Raw genomic sequence first — 13,882 nt, 5'->3', positions numbered from 1 at the left:
TTAAAATTAAAATAAAATTAAAATAAAATGGAGGCCGGCCATGATTAAATAAAGGACGTCATTTCCGGCAAGTAAGCCTCCGAAACTCTTTTTATTTAATTATTTAACAATGTTCACTGACTTTCCACACTTAACATCGTTTTCAAAGGAAACTCTTGACATATATTAATTAGTTAATTTCCAAACGGCACAGATCATGTGTTGAAGCTATTTTTAGCACTTAGTTACAGTATTAATTATGTTTAAAATATAATATTTTTTCAAACACTTGATCGATAGGCATTTCTAGGATGTCAACGGGGCTGGTTCGGAACGGATTTTGCAGACCTCGAAACCCGTCCCGCTAAAAATATTAGGACTCAAGACCCGCCTCGCCTCGCTTCAACATGGTCTCAGGACCCGTCCCGTTCCAAACCCTCTAGGTTCGGGGCCAACCCGACAAATTCTCGTTTTTTGTTTTAAGAAAAGAATAAAATTTATATTTGTTTAAACAATTTAATACTAAAAAAAATATGCATTAAAGTACCAAAAAGTTATAGTTTAAGAATAATAAAATATTGACAATAGTTCGCAGTGATGTTGATCAGCAGTAATCTCGATTATAAAAAGAATTATAGGAGAAATAAATGCAAAGACAAATTTGATTTATATTAAGGTTATATTTTATATTTAAGTTTTTTAAAATAAATAAATAATATATTTTAAATTATATAAAAATATAAATAAATTATAATAATTATTAAAATATTTGGGTTTGGATCCGGGTCCGGAGAGGGACGGGTTTTTAGTAAAACCCATAATCCGCCCAAATCCAGTCGGATCTAAAAATCAAAATTCACATCTCACCCCAAACCAAATTTTTTAAACCCAAATCCGCTCCATTAAGACCGAATTCGGACAGATCCGGAGCTACCCGGCCGCATTTGACATCCTAGGCATTTCCCCTCCAAATCCCTGCATTTGACATCCTAGGCATTTCCCCTCCAAATCCCTTCTAGTGTTTATATTGGTTATAATTTTATCACAAAGCTAGGGGATGTGTTCTTTTAGTAAAAACATATAAATATATATTTTTTTAAAAAAATATTAATGTATTATATTTATTCATGTACATAATACTCTCTCCGTCCACTTACAATATTTACATATTTTTATTTTAGGACATCAAATTATAAAATTAATATTTCATTAAATACCTTACTTTTTTTCACAAATACCTTTACTTTACATCACATCATTATTTTTACACAAAAAAAATATAGGCAAAAATGTCATTACATTACTTTTAACTACTCACTATAATTAAAATACTATTATTTTTTAAACACCGCGCCAAAAGTAAATGTAAACTTTGTAAGTGAACATGGGGTGTTTTTTTCTAAAACAATACCATTTTAAACTATTTTACAAAACAAATATATCCCAGAGCTATTTTACAATTAAAAAGGACAAAAGTATCCATTTTGCATTCACTAATACAAGATTATGACTTCATAAGTGAATCATAACATAGATATTTTACCCGGCCCATTATATTTTTTATTAGTTTGGAATAAGATCATGTATTATGGATTATATTTATTTAAATTTATATTTCAAACACTTTAATTTAGCAACAATATCATTAAGTATTTTTTTAACAAAATCATTTTTTATTTAACTTTCGACTTTTCATCATCAATGAAGAGTGATCGAATGAGAGTAATGTGTCTATTTTCAGTAGCGAAATCAACTGACAAATTTTAAGAGTTAACTATGTTAAAACGGAAGATTGAAAAAGATTTTTGGAATAAAAAAAAATTGATAGCTAATGATCATCATTTTTCTTAATTTAGAAGAGAAAATATCTTGTTTCTACTATTCCACAATCGACAATTGGTTTCCCACATTTAAATTATTGCAAATATGTATAAATAGTGATTGTATTCTTCATTGTAATATATTCATTTTGACAAAGTATATATAAACACTCCTCAAACCAATTTCTTCTTGTTATTAAATTGTTTGTATACTTTTACTAATTTGATAGTGTTTTTAAAAAATTATTCTTATCACAATAGTAGCTTATGAAAAATATATATATATATATATATAATAGAGTGATAATTTTAGTATTTTAAAGGGAAAATTAGAATAATTATATAAAAAATACATTTCCAATAAATGAAATAAATAAAATTTAGGATTTGGGGCCGGTGCCGACGGATGAATCTTTAAAAGATACTGCAATAACACTTAAAATCATTGCACACAAAATCCATTCTTTCAAGCTCATCTCCAACCAAACAATTTTATTTATACAGTTATAACTCTAAACAGTTGTTACATTAATTTTATTCCAACCTACAATTCTATTTTCAATTCCAAAAAAAATATTCTCTAAATATTCTATTTTATATATTATTTTAAACAATTTTTTATATTAAAAAAATATAAATATACACAATTAAAATAAAAAAATTACAAATTGGTCCTTATTGAGACCAATTTACAATTTATAAAAATTAAAAATAAAAAGAAAAAAACACTATAATTGACGTTGCCAACACCAAAATAGTATTGCACTGTAACAAACATAAAAAAAAAAAAAAAAAAAAAAAAAAAAAAAAGGGAGGAGAATGGAATTGCATTGGAGAAACATATCTCCAAATATGGAGTTGGAGAATGCCTAAAACTTACGATAAAGAAGTAAAGATTACGAAATTATTATAATTTTATTCATAATTTAGTCTTTTACACAATATTTTAGCAATTAAATTCAGATCGAATTAATAAAAACATACACTCATTTAGATATAAAGTAAATAACATTAAAATTTGTGTCAATATAATTATTAGGTGTGTTTGTTAGGGGTTTCATTTTAATTTTAGATTTAAATACTGAATTTGAATAGCTGTACGTAATAGAAATATGTATCGACGTAATATTTTGAACATAAAATTATTTATAATATAATATAAAAAGATAAAAAAATTGACATTTGCTTTAATAAATTTTTAAGAAAATGAATAATAAAAATGGAGTAAAATTTAATAAAAATACACACCTTATTTTTAAGAGAAGGAACTATTATCACTTAAATTTGAATAATTATTTAATTTGATATAAATGAATAATAATATAATATTTTAAATCTAAAATAAACTTTAAAAACAATATTATTTTTTTTTGATGTTTTTAAAGGTAAAAAAAATTCAAAAAGTAAAATTATTGTGTAAAAAAAAAAATATATATACATCCTTAATTTTTTGTTGCTTTGTTTGGAGAATAACTTTTTAAGAATTTTAAAAATAGTTAAAAGTAAATAATTGAATCAATATTTTATAAAATATATATATATATTAGAGATAATATTTAAAAAAAATAAATAGTGCTAGCAATAATGAAAATGGTTGCACGCTTTATTTCTCCAAAAGTCTCATATCCTCTTCCCAGTGGCCTGTTCTGCAACGCATTAATTACCAGTGTCAGTTATTCCGATACCCAATGTACTTAGCAATGGCGATGAGCGGCGCCGCCGCGACCGGATCAAATCCGGCCAACTGCTCCAACGCCTCCTCGCTCAGCTCCTCCGCAACCTCCCTCGATTTCTCGATCCCAATCAGCTTCGGATAAGTCGTCTTGTCGCTCACCAAATCCTTCCCAGCGGTCTTCCCCAGCTCCTCCGACGACTTCGTCACGTCGAGAATGTCGTCCACCACCTGAAACAGCAGTCCGACGCACCTCGCGAACCGCCGGAGCCGCTCGATTTCGCCGTCTCCGCCGCCACCGACGATGGCCCCCATCACAACCGCCGCCTCCAGAAGCGACGCCGTTTTGTTGACGTGGATAAATTCCAGCCGTTCGATCCCCACATCGGATTTCCCCTGAGAGAAAATGTCGGCCACCTGTCCGGCGACGAGGCTCCCGCCGACGTAGCCGCTGAGCTCGCCGACGGCCCTGACAACTCTCTCCGGCGAAACCCCTTCGGCGGCGGTGGCCACGGCGAGATGCTCGAAGGCGTAGGCGAGGAGCGAGTCGCCGGCGAGGACGGCGGCGTCCTCGCCGTAGACCTTGTGGTTTGTCGGCATGCCGCGGCGGACGGCGTCGTTGTCCATGCACGGCAGGTCGTCGTGGATTAGAGTCATGGTGTGGATCATCTCCACCGCGCAGGCGGCGGGCATGGCGGCGGACTCCCGGCCGCCGAGGAGGTTGGAGGAAGCTATGCAGAGAATTGGTCGGACTCGCTTGCCGCCGGCGAGGAGGGAATATCTCATGGATTCGTGGATCTTGGTGGGGTCTTTGACGACAAGAGCTTGGTCCAAAGCTTTGTTGACATTATTGGCCTTTTCAAACATGTACGTTTCGAAATCGAAGGGGGCAGATGGAGACGACGACTGTTTGGATAAGGTCGCCGGCGCCGACATAATTAGGGGTTTTCCGACGGGGGGCTTCGAGGAAAATAAGGAATTTTTTAGAGCAGCCGGCGGCGGGGACGATGATGTTGATGATCGGAATCTTGAGGGTTTTGCTCCGATTCCGATTCCGATTCCGGTGGTGTGAGTGGTCGTGTTTATGACGAGATTCATGTTGTTGATTTCTCTGTAACTCAGAGTGTAAGAAACAGAGTAGCGTGTGAATCGACCGATACCTGTTTTCTGTCTTAAGTGATGAATTAACTAATTAAGAAGACGACAAAAACGTTTGTGGGTGACGTGGCATATGCTCGATCTGTAGTATGGTTCCGTCACTATATTCAATATATTGTCATATCTATCCTGATTAATTATTCCTCTTTAAATGCATATGACCTACGTATACATGGATTGTGGAATCCAGACACCCAAAACCTACGTTTTACCAAATAACAAGAAATAGAAATAAAAATAAAAATAATTTGTTTTGTTAATGAAGCAAAAATAATTTGATTTGTTAAGTCATCGCCTATTGCCTATTGCCTATTGCCTATTGGGGAGGACTGTCAGTAGGAAAAGACAAGTCTGGTGAACGGTGGGACCACCCTACCCGATTTTCTTTGGTAAACTCCTTTTCAGCTTAGAAAATACGACACCTATGTATATAAAAAATATAAAATATATTTATTTATTTATATATAATTAATATAAAATATAAAATTTTAAATATAAATAAAAATACATAAAAAATAAAAATAAAAAACTTTTTAATAAATTTTACATTATATTTATATATTATATCTTTAATTAATTTAATTTATATTTATTAAAAAATAATAGTATTTCATTAGTTAGTGAGAGTACATATTTTGACATTTAATTGTATATGTAATGTTATGCTAATAATTTAAGTAACAATTAATGATATTTTGATATTAATATATAATTATTTTTTACTAAAATAAAAAATAAATATTTTGGAGTGAGATAGACAAAAAATTCTAAAATTGATATTTTGAGTTGAGAATATTTTAATTTGGTAAATTTTATTAAATATAAAAAAAAAATATCAATTATTATATCATAGACAAAAATGAAAAAAAAAATAAAAAATATAATTATAGTTATGTTCGGTTTCATTTGAAAATAGTATGAATACTTTTTGTTAAATCCAAAATTTAATTATTCATGATTCAATTATTTATAAATAATGCAAGTAAAAAAAATGCAATAAATCAAACTTTCGTATTAAATACTATTAACACGGTTCGAGCATAAATATATTGTAATTTTAACAAATAATCGAACTGTATCCATTTCTAAATCCGTATTACGAGTATTTGATACTTTAAGCTTTTATATTACTATTTCTGTCCCACATACTGTGTGTTACATTGTAGACATTGTATTTTAAAAGGAGTGTAATTAGTAGATAATTAAAAATGTATTAATGAAAATAATTATGCTATAATATAAATAATTATAAATTAAAATTAAGATAATTAATTAGTTTAATTAAAATTTTAAAAAAATAAAATTAAAAAGTTTAAAATAAGATTAAAATGTATAATTATTTTTCAAAAATTAAAGTGACATGGTATGTGGGACGGACAGAAACGGCAACGTGGACATGATATGTGGGACGGAGGGAATACGTTACATTATGTGTTTGTTTGGAAGATTCTCTCTAAATTCCGTTATTCATAAATTTTTTCTCCGTAAACGATCAAATCATGGGACTTATTTTTTATTTTTTTATATATTATACTAAAAATCAATTTTATATTTAAAATATCATATAACAATTACTTATCTCATATCATGTAACTATTTAAATTCAAATTTTTTAATATTCAAAATTTCATCACAAAATTCAAATTCAGACAAACACAAATGTATGCAGCAAATACCAAGGGTGGACAAGTTCGGATATGTACAAATATGCAAGTATTTGATATCTGAACCGAATCGAACAAATATTCGAAATCGCAAACCGTATCCAAATCGAAAATTTCGATTAGCCGAAAATATTGGCAATCTTTGCAAATAATTAAAACCGAATCGAAATTTTCAAAATTATATTTAAATAAATAATGAAAATTCTAATTAAATAAAAATATTTGTAAATATTTCAAATATTCGAATCGAAATCGAACCGAATATAATTATTAATATAAAATTTAAAATATAATTATATAAATATATATATATATATTTTTTATTCGGTTAACAGAACCTAAAAAAAATCTCAAAAATATAATTGAATAAATATTAAATATAGAGTATTTGTATTCGAATCAAATTTATTCTGTTAGCTGAAAATTCAATTCAATTCAATTCAATTCAGTTTAGTTCAGCAGTTAGGCGGTTCAGATCGACTCTTTTACCCACCACTAGCCACTACCCAATCAGAACCTGTCCAGTATAACCCTAAGATCATCGTTCCCCCAATCCTCTTGCTCCTGCACAATCTCACGCACAGACTCCTTAATCGATTCTCCACAGCACCACACCTTAATCGATTGCAGACTCCCAATATGACCAATCTCTCTCGGAATCCTTACCAGAAAGTTGCAAAATCGCACCACCAGCTGCTCCAGCTTGGGGAAATGATCACCACAAGACACCTCCCATTGCTCCACATCCAAATGCCATAGCTCCAGCCATCTCAGCTTCTGGAATTCGAACTCCCTCGTCTCCCATCGCTTTCCGACGAATGCATCGCGTCGTAATTTTAAAACCTCGAGGTTCGGCAATGCGCCGAGCATCGACATCTTTCGCCATGGAAAGCAGAAGCCATTAAGACTCACCTTTCTCAGAGTATCTGGGAATCGAATCTCGATCATCCTACATCGGCCGGAGGATGACACTGACAGCGACTCCAGTGCTCGAAGAAAACTCAAGTCGAAGCACCGAGGAATAATTGCCTTACCCTTCCGCGACGACGAGAAAAAGTTGCATTTGAGTCTGCGAAGATGAGGTGAATATTTGAGAATTTCGTCGTAGTTTTGTTTTTCGATGTAGAAAAGGGAGAGAAACTCCAAGTTATTTGTTTCGGAGATGTTACGACAGGAATTGTCGGGAATGACATTGTAGGCTCTGAGGTATCTCAGCTTCGGCATCTTCAGTATAGCCGGCGACAGACGGATTTCTCTTGCGACAATGAGATATTCGAGGTTTGTAAGATTTAGGATACATTTCGGCGCTTGTCTTAGCGACAAGTATCTCAAGTTTACGAGCCTTTCGATCCCAATCACGTTGTAAGAGCTGCTCCAATATTGCGCCAAACAATCTAAAACTCGAAGCAGTTTCAAGTTGTCGACAGAAAGATGTTCACTCGGCGATGCTGACAAAAAGAATGATCGAATCCAAGGGCCGTAAGGTTGTAAGCATTTACAAGACGATTGAAGAACCAGACGATTCGACAAAAAGAATGACTCGATCCCGGCGCAATATTTTGGATCGAACCTCCATTGATCCCTGTAAAGAAGATAATAATGCACATAATTACCGTCTCAAATAAAAACTCAAACTATTAAGAAAATATATCATTAATATATTTATCCGCAAACGAGAGTTCCTAACAATTAGTTCATTCAAATTTCGCGCAAACCTTACCGAATTTCGCGCTTCAGAAAGTTCTCTGCCTCGCCGATTCGCAAACACATATCATGCAGCAGATCATGAACTACGCATGTTTTTGCTCCCCCATTCGATCGCCTTTTCACAACTATGACGAGGCTTTTGTTTATCAAATCGATCAAATATTCTTCGCCCAAACTCTCGGCTTCTTTCTTCTTCGACTTATTTACAAAACCTTCGGCAATCCATAACTGTATCAGCTTGGTAACAGAGATTTCTGTGTCTTCTTGAAACACGCCGAAATAAAGAAAGCACGGCTTCAAATGATGCGGCAAATGTGTGTAGCTAAGCTCCAAAATTTGCATAATCGACTTATTTTGATCGAGAGAAAGATACGAATCCAAATTTCGCGCTACATTTTCCCATGTTAGAACTTCCTTATCCATACTCGAAAGAACACCTCCTATAACAGTCGCAACAAGCGGCAATCCTTTGCATTTCGCCGCGATTTCCTGTCCGATCCTCTTCAGTTCTTCATGACAAGTTCCCCGGCCGAAGATCTTCCTCTCTAAAAGCCTCCAACATTGATCGTTAGACCAAAATGGAAGCTTGTTAACAACGCTACCTGTTGTGACGGATTAGAGTTAGTGATCAAATAACAAATAGAAACCTAAAGAAGATACAGATTTACGTGGTTTACAAAAAATGTGTTAGCTGCAGAATTAAGGACGGCTGCATTCCAAATTACATATTTCATAGCTCTATTTAAATAAATTAAGAGATTGAGCCCAATACTAACTCAAAGGCCCCAATATTGCATATCGTCGGGCTGGGGGTCACTCCGCGCCCCCAAACCCCAGGCAAGGGGGTTTGCCCCACTTGACCCCCGACTCGCTGACCGAGCAGCGAGATCCTGTGAAAATTTAGCAAAGTAACAAACTAAATTTAAGGCATATCAACACTACCTGGTGGAGCCACATCTTTGTTTCGAGATGTAAACAATATCCGGCTGCCATTTGCAACGTCGGCGAAGCAAATTCGAAGATCATCCCATGTATTGTAGCTCCATATATCGTCCAACGTCACCAAACATCTCCTTCCCAATAAAATTTGTCGGATTTTTATGGCGACGCCATCTTCATCCAATCCCTCTGTTTCAGCCCCTTCTTCCAAATTGCTCAAAATGTCACTCAGCAGATTCTTCCTATGATAATTCTGGGAAACAATGGAAAAAGATCGTCTGTCGAATCGTTCAACGACTGAAGGATGATCGTGTAGCTTCTTTGCCAGCGTCGATTTTCCAAGTCCAGGCGTCCCGACAATAGAAATTATCTGTAAACTTTCAGTTCCTCCCATAAGTTTCTCAAGGATACTCATTTCCTCTTCTTCGAAAAATCCATTTCCAATGTCGCCGTCTTCAGCACCCATTCGCCATTGCAATGGCTGTCGAGCACAATAATCTTTCGATACTATTAACGCCCTGGATTCGTAATTTTTCAGCATTTCTCGAACCCGAGCCTGAATCCTCTCTACATTATGGATGACATTCTTGAGACTAACAGTTAGGTACCACAAAGGAGCTTCTCCAACCAAGAAAGAATCAATCAAATGTTCGACTCCGTAAGCAATATTCCTAACTTGACCAGCAACATCTCTGAATTCTTGTGTGTCTAAATTCTTTTCGATCATCGGCCAGAACATCATTATACCTCGATCGAGCATCTCGATCTGATCTTTCACCTCAACCAATCGAACATCGCATCGAATCGTCTCTATTTCATTCAAGAGAGAATCGACAATGAAGTAAGAATCAACATCGCGATAAACAACCTTGGAAGTGATCAAATTCGGCAGTGTCTTCAAGAATTCAGTAACATTACATTTCAAGAGGGTAATAGTTTCAGAGAAAGATTCATCCACTTTCTTACAACTTCGATCATACGAAAATAAGACAGAGTGCACAAATCTTCCTGCGTCGTTCACTACACCTTCAAATTGTTCTAGCAGGCACTGAACTTGTTCGTCCTCACTCGCTTGAAAAGGTGTGTCTTGAAAAATGGTGATGAAACATCTCAGCTCCTTAAGAACATCATTAATTCCAGATACAGATAAATCTTTGTTGTTTTTAAGGAATTGGCCAAGAACTTCAACAAATCCAGCTACAAGTCTAATTTTTTTTAGGGCATTAATACCTTCTTCTTCTTCTTCCTCTTTCTGAAGCTTTGGCACTTTGAACACTTCGTTAAGGTCATTCAAGAAAGATTTCACCATTTCTGCAACTAGTTTGTACTTGTTATGGCTGAATCTGCCTTCCCAAAGCACACTGTTCCACATCTTCAAGTGATTGTTCGAACTGAGGTCAGAGTCAGCACCCAAGCTTGCGACATAATTACGGAAAATTCTCAGGTCTGATAAAGAACATGGGATATTCATTCTATAGACATGGTTTTTGCTATCCCTTTTATTGTTTTTGTCGCAGACAACGTAGGACTTTTTAATCCACTCGATTATTTCTTGGAGAAGGGTTTGTAGGATTTGGGTATTCTTCATCATCGATCACTCAAAATCTGGCAGAAATTAGGTTAAGAAATGATTGGTCTCTGTAAGTGTCTTGGAGGGATGGTTTTATCGGTCTGGAAGTTGCAAATTTTCTGCCAATGTTATCTTTAGTTCGAATACGTAACCGAATCAGCCACAACCATTTTTCAATCGGGCTGGCCCGACCCTGACCTGACCCGACCCAGCGAAGAAAAAACAAAAAGGTCGAGTCTTGAAGCCTGACATTCCGTCGAACACCTCTGGCTCAAGAAACTCACCGATCAAATGACAAGAAGCATCGGTCGCAGAGGTAACCCGTTCATCTTCTTCTTCCGCGAGCTCCTTGATGATCAATTCTGCAATTTTAATCTTACCTCGCATCACTTTAATCACCCCATTCGCTTTCTTTCCCAACCTCCCATTCTCAAACCTTACAAAACCCCCAATCTCACTCATACCCTCACGACCACCCCTATTTCAAAACTCGTCTCCTTTGCTTCTTCACCCGACGCCAACACCGACGAAAATCCCGAATTCGAGCGCGATGATGTTGTCGACGAAGACATATCCAGCGAAAGCGCAGGTTGTTCTTCTCCTGATTTGGAGACAATTAGGGACATTTTGCGAACAGGTAGTGTGCAGGAAAAGAGCCAAAAGCTCCAGCGATGCAGAGGGACTGTAACGCCGGAACTAGTCGCCGACGTTCTCTCCGGCACACGGAATGACTGGGAAACGGCGTTCACTTTCTTCCTATGGGCGGGCAAGCAGCCAAACTACGCTCATTCCCTTCGCGAGTACCACTCCATGATTGCAATCCTCGGCAAGTTCCGGAAGTTCGACACTGCCTGGTCTTTGATCGACGAAATGAAAGCTGCCTCAATCGCTACTCCCCACACGCTACTGATAATGATTAGGAAATACGCCGCCGTGCACGACGTCGCTAGGGCAATCAGCGCATTCTACGCCCACCGGCGATTCAACTTCAAATTAGGTATGGAGGAGTTCCAAGGTCTTCTATCAGCTCTGTGTAGATACAAAAATGTCAAAGACGCAGAGCATCTCCTCTTCTGCAATGCATCTGCGTTTCCTCTAAACACCAAAAGCTTTAACATCATACTCAACGGATGGTGCAATGTGATCGGCGATTTGAGGGAAGGAAAGAGGATATGGAAGGTGATGTCGATGAGAGGGATCGAGCACGACGTATATTCGTATGCGAGCATTATGTCGTGCCATTCGAAGATGAACAATCTAAAAGTGGTGCTCGATTTCTACGAAAGGATGAAGCAATTAGGGAAGAAGCCTGACAGAAAGGTATACAATGCAGTGATTCATGCTCTTGCGAAAGGAAGGCTCGTAAAAGAAGCTCGAAATGTAATGGAAAGGATGGAAGGGGAAGGTGTTAGGCCAGACGAGGCGACGTATAATTCTTTAATAATGCCGCTTTGTAAGTCGAGGATGTTAGAAGAAGCCCGTAAATTTTTTGACGAGATGGTGGAGCGAGGCCTGCGGCCGACTGTTCGAACATTCCACGGATTCTTTAGGGTGTTTAGGACAGGGGAAGAAGTGTTTGACCTTTTGCGGACAATGTACAAGGTTGGATGCTGTCCAAGCCACGAGACGTATGTAATGCTGATCAGGAAATTTTGTCGATGGCGCGAGGTTGAGACGGTTTTTTATATATGGGATGAGATGCGCGAGAATGGTCTTGATCCTGATCGAAGTTGTTACGTTGCGTTAATACATGGTCTTTTTTTGAATGGGAGATTGGAGGAGGCGCATAAGTACTATGTTGAAATGAAGGAAAAGGATTTGTTGCCGGAGCCGAGTGTGGATGCGATGATCCGGGCTTGGTTGGAAGGTAAGAAGGACGGGAACGAGGAAGTAGTGATGTTGAGAGGCGATTATTACGACGATTGGGATGTTAGAGAAAGTGGAAGAGTGGAGTTAAGGAAAAATCGCAAGGACAGCGATTTCCTAAGACGACCAGAATTGAGAAGTGTTACGAGGGAGCGTGGCTTTTCTTTCTGGGAAAACAAAGTATTCGACTAAAATTGAATTGCAGCTTCTGGTGATGTCGAAAATTTCAGTATGTTCTTGAACTAGATGATTTTGATGCTTTTGGTAGTTGTCTTGCAGTATACATAGTTCATTTTACGAGTTTTCTGGAACGATCGAGCAAAAGAATCTGGGATCTATTTATTTATAGGTGAAGAACTTGAAGTTTTATTACTTATCTGGAAGCTCTGTATGGAGACAGATCTCACGCAGGTTGTCTTCTTCGAAATTGGTATGTTTCTGCAGTTAAGAGTTATTGATTTGTATTGTTTAACAGAGCAGAAAAATACGGGTTTGTTTACTTATCCATGATTTTACTATTCTAATTATTTTTTTTTTCAAAAATATCGAATCAAACATTCAATTTTTTAATTTATTTTATTATATTAAAATCTAATTTTATATAACATAACATAAAAAAATCAAAATCAAAACTTCACAAGTATAAGCACCCGTGCATCTTTTGCTAGTAATAGTATGTGTTTCACTGCATTTTAGGTAGTAATATAAACATATTATGAATTTTAGATTGTCCGATACCATATAAATTTTCTCCTTTATCATGTCAACAATATGAATAGCATGTGGTTCGATAATCTGAATTGAAATATGACCACACGGTCGGGAGTCTGATATATTAATATGATAATATGTAAGGGTATGTTTAGTTTGCTAAAAACCACAGGTTTTACCATTTGAATTTTGTATTTTTTCGAAAAAAAATATATTTATTATTTTAATATTAAATTCAAACCTGATTTTAATATTAAATTGAAACCAATTTTTTTTTAAACTTATCTAAAGAAACGGACCTAAGAACTGTGTTCCTTTTGCATCTAATGTAAATTTTTATTTAAATTATATATTTTGTAAAAATATATAATACATGTATATGAAAACGGATAATAAAAATAAATAAATAAATAAAGTGCAAAAAGAATACACTTCTTGAATTTGTAGTTAACCAAATTGCCAAGTGGCCCGGCCCATGCCTGCTTGACCAGGCCCGGTTTAGCTTGGGTCCAAATAAAATAGAATTCCTACTGGGCCATCCTAGGTTGGGCAAAATAATATTTAATACAATATTTTTTTTTAAAAAAAAACTGAATAATGGTAAGTCTCTAAATTGTTGTATAAACAATTGCTGAATATTACATACGTCCAGGTCTCATTTACTTTTTCGGTCTATAAATATTAATTATTATATGAAAATATAGTATAAATTAAAATAAAATTGCAAAAATACTTTAAAATTAGTGTAGGACATTTATTAAAAAAAATTATATAAATATAAAGATATTTTTAATAT

General features: G+C 35.4%; 3 protein-coding genes across 4 annotated transcripts; 1 reads left to right on the top strand and 2 right to left on the bottom strand.

Annotated features, from left to right (window-relative positions):
* Positions 1 to 3,381: 3,381 nt before the first annotated feature.
* LOC127257997 (geranylgeranyl pyrophosphate synthase, chloroplastic-like) lies at positions 3,382 to 4,620 on the bottom strand. The gene has a single exon (XM_051284615.1). The coding sequence runs from the start codon at positions 4,567 to 4,569 to the stop codon at positions 3,469 to 3,471; it is 1,101 nt and encodes a 366-aa protein (XP_051140572.1). The 5' UTR covers positions 4,570 to 4,620; the 3' UTR covers positions 3,382 to 3,468.
* Positions 4,621 to 6,686: 2,066 nt separating this feature from the next.
* LOC127257995 (putative late blight resistance protein homolog R1A-3) lies at positions 6,687 to 10,610 on the bottom strand. 2 transcript variants are annotated; one of them, XM_051284612.1, is made up of 3 exons: positions 8,940 to 10,610; positions 8,014 to 8,602; positions 6,687 to 7,875 (listed from the first exon to the last, which is right to left on the bottom strand). In XM_051284612.1, exons 1-3 carry the CDS (start codon positions 10,528 to 10,530, stop codon positions 6,804 to 6,806), a joined length of 3,252 nt encoding a protein of 1,083 aa, XP_051140569.1. In that variant the 5' UTR covers positions 10,531 to 10,610; the 3' UTR covers positions 6,687 to 6,803. The 2 variants fall into 2 exon arrangements, with proteins under 2 accessions (XP_051140569.1, XP_051140570.1); XM_051284613.1 differs by having other exon boundaries at positions 8,943 to 10,610.
* Positions 10,611 to 10,700: 90 nt separating this feature from the next.
* LOC127257996 (pentatricopeptide repeat-containing protein At5g15010, mitochondrial) lies at positions 10,701 to 12,876 on the top strand. Its single transcript, XM_051284614.1, has one exon. It carries the CDS (start codon positions 10,801 to 10,803, stop codon positions 12,565 to 12,567), a length of 1,767 nt encoding a protein of 588 aa, XP_051140571.1. The 5' UTR covers positions 10,701 to 10,800; the 3' UTR covers positions 12,568 to 12,876.
* The last annotated feature ends 1,006 nt before the right edge of the window (positions 12,877 to 13,882 follow it).

Source organism: Andrographis paniculata, unplaced genomic scaffold (assembly GCF_009805555.1).
Source record: "Andrographis paniculata isolate CXL003 unplaced genomic scaffold, ASM980555v1 Contig59END, whole genome shotgun sequence".
In the NCBI taxonomy this organism is placed as follows: domain Eukaryota; kingdom Viridiplantae; phylum Streptophyta; class Magnoliopsida; order Lamiales; family Acanthaceae; genus Andrographis; species Andrographis paniculata.
The sequence above is the reverse complement of the archived record's forward strand: the minus strand, read 5'-3'. Positions and strand labels throughout refer to the sequence as shown.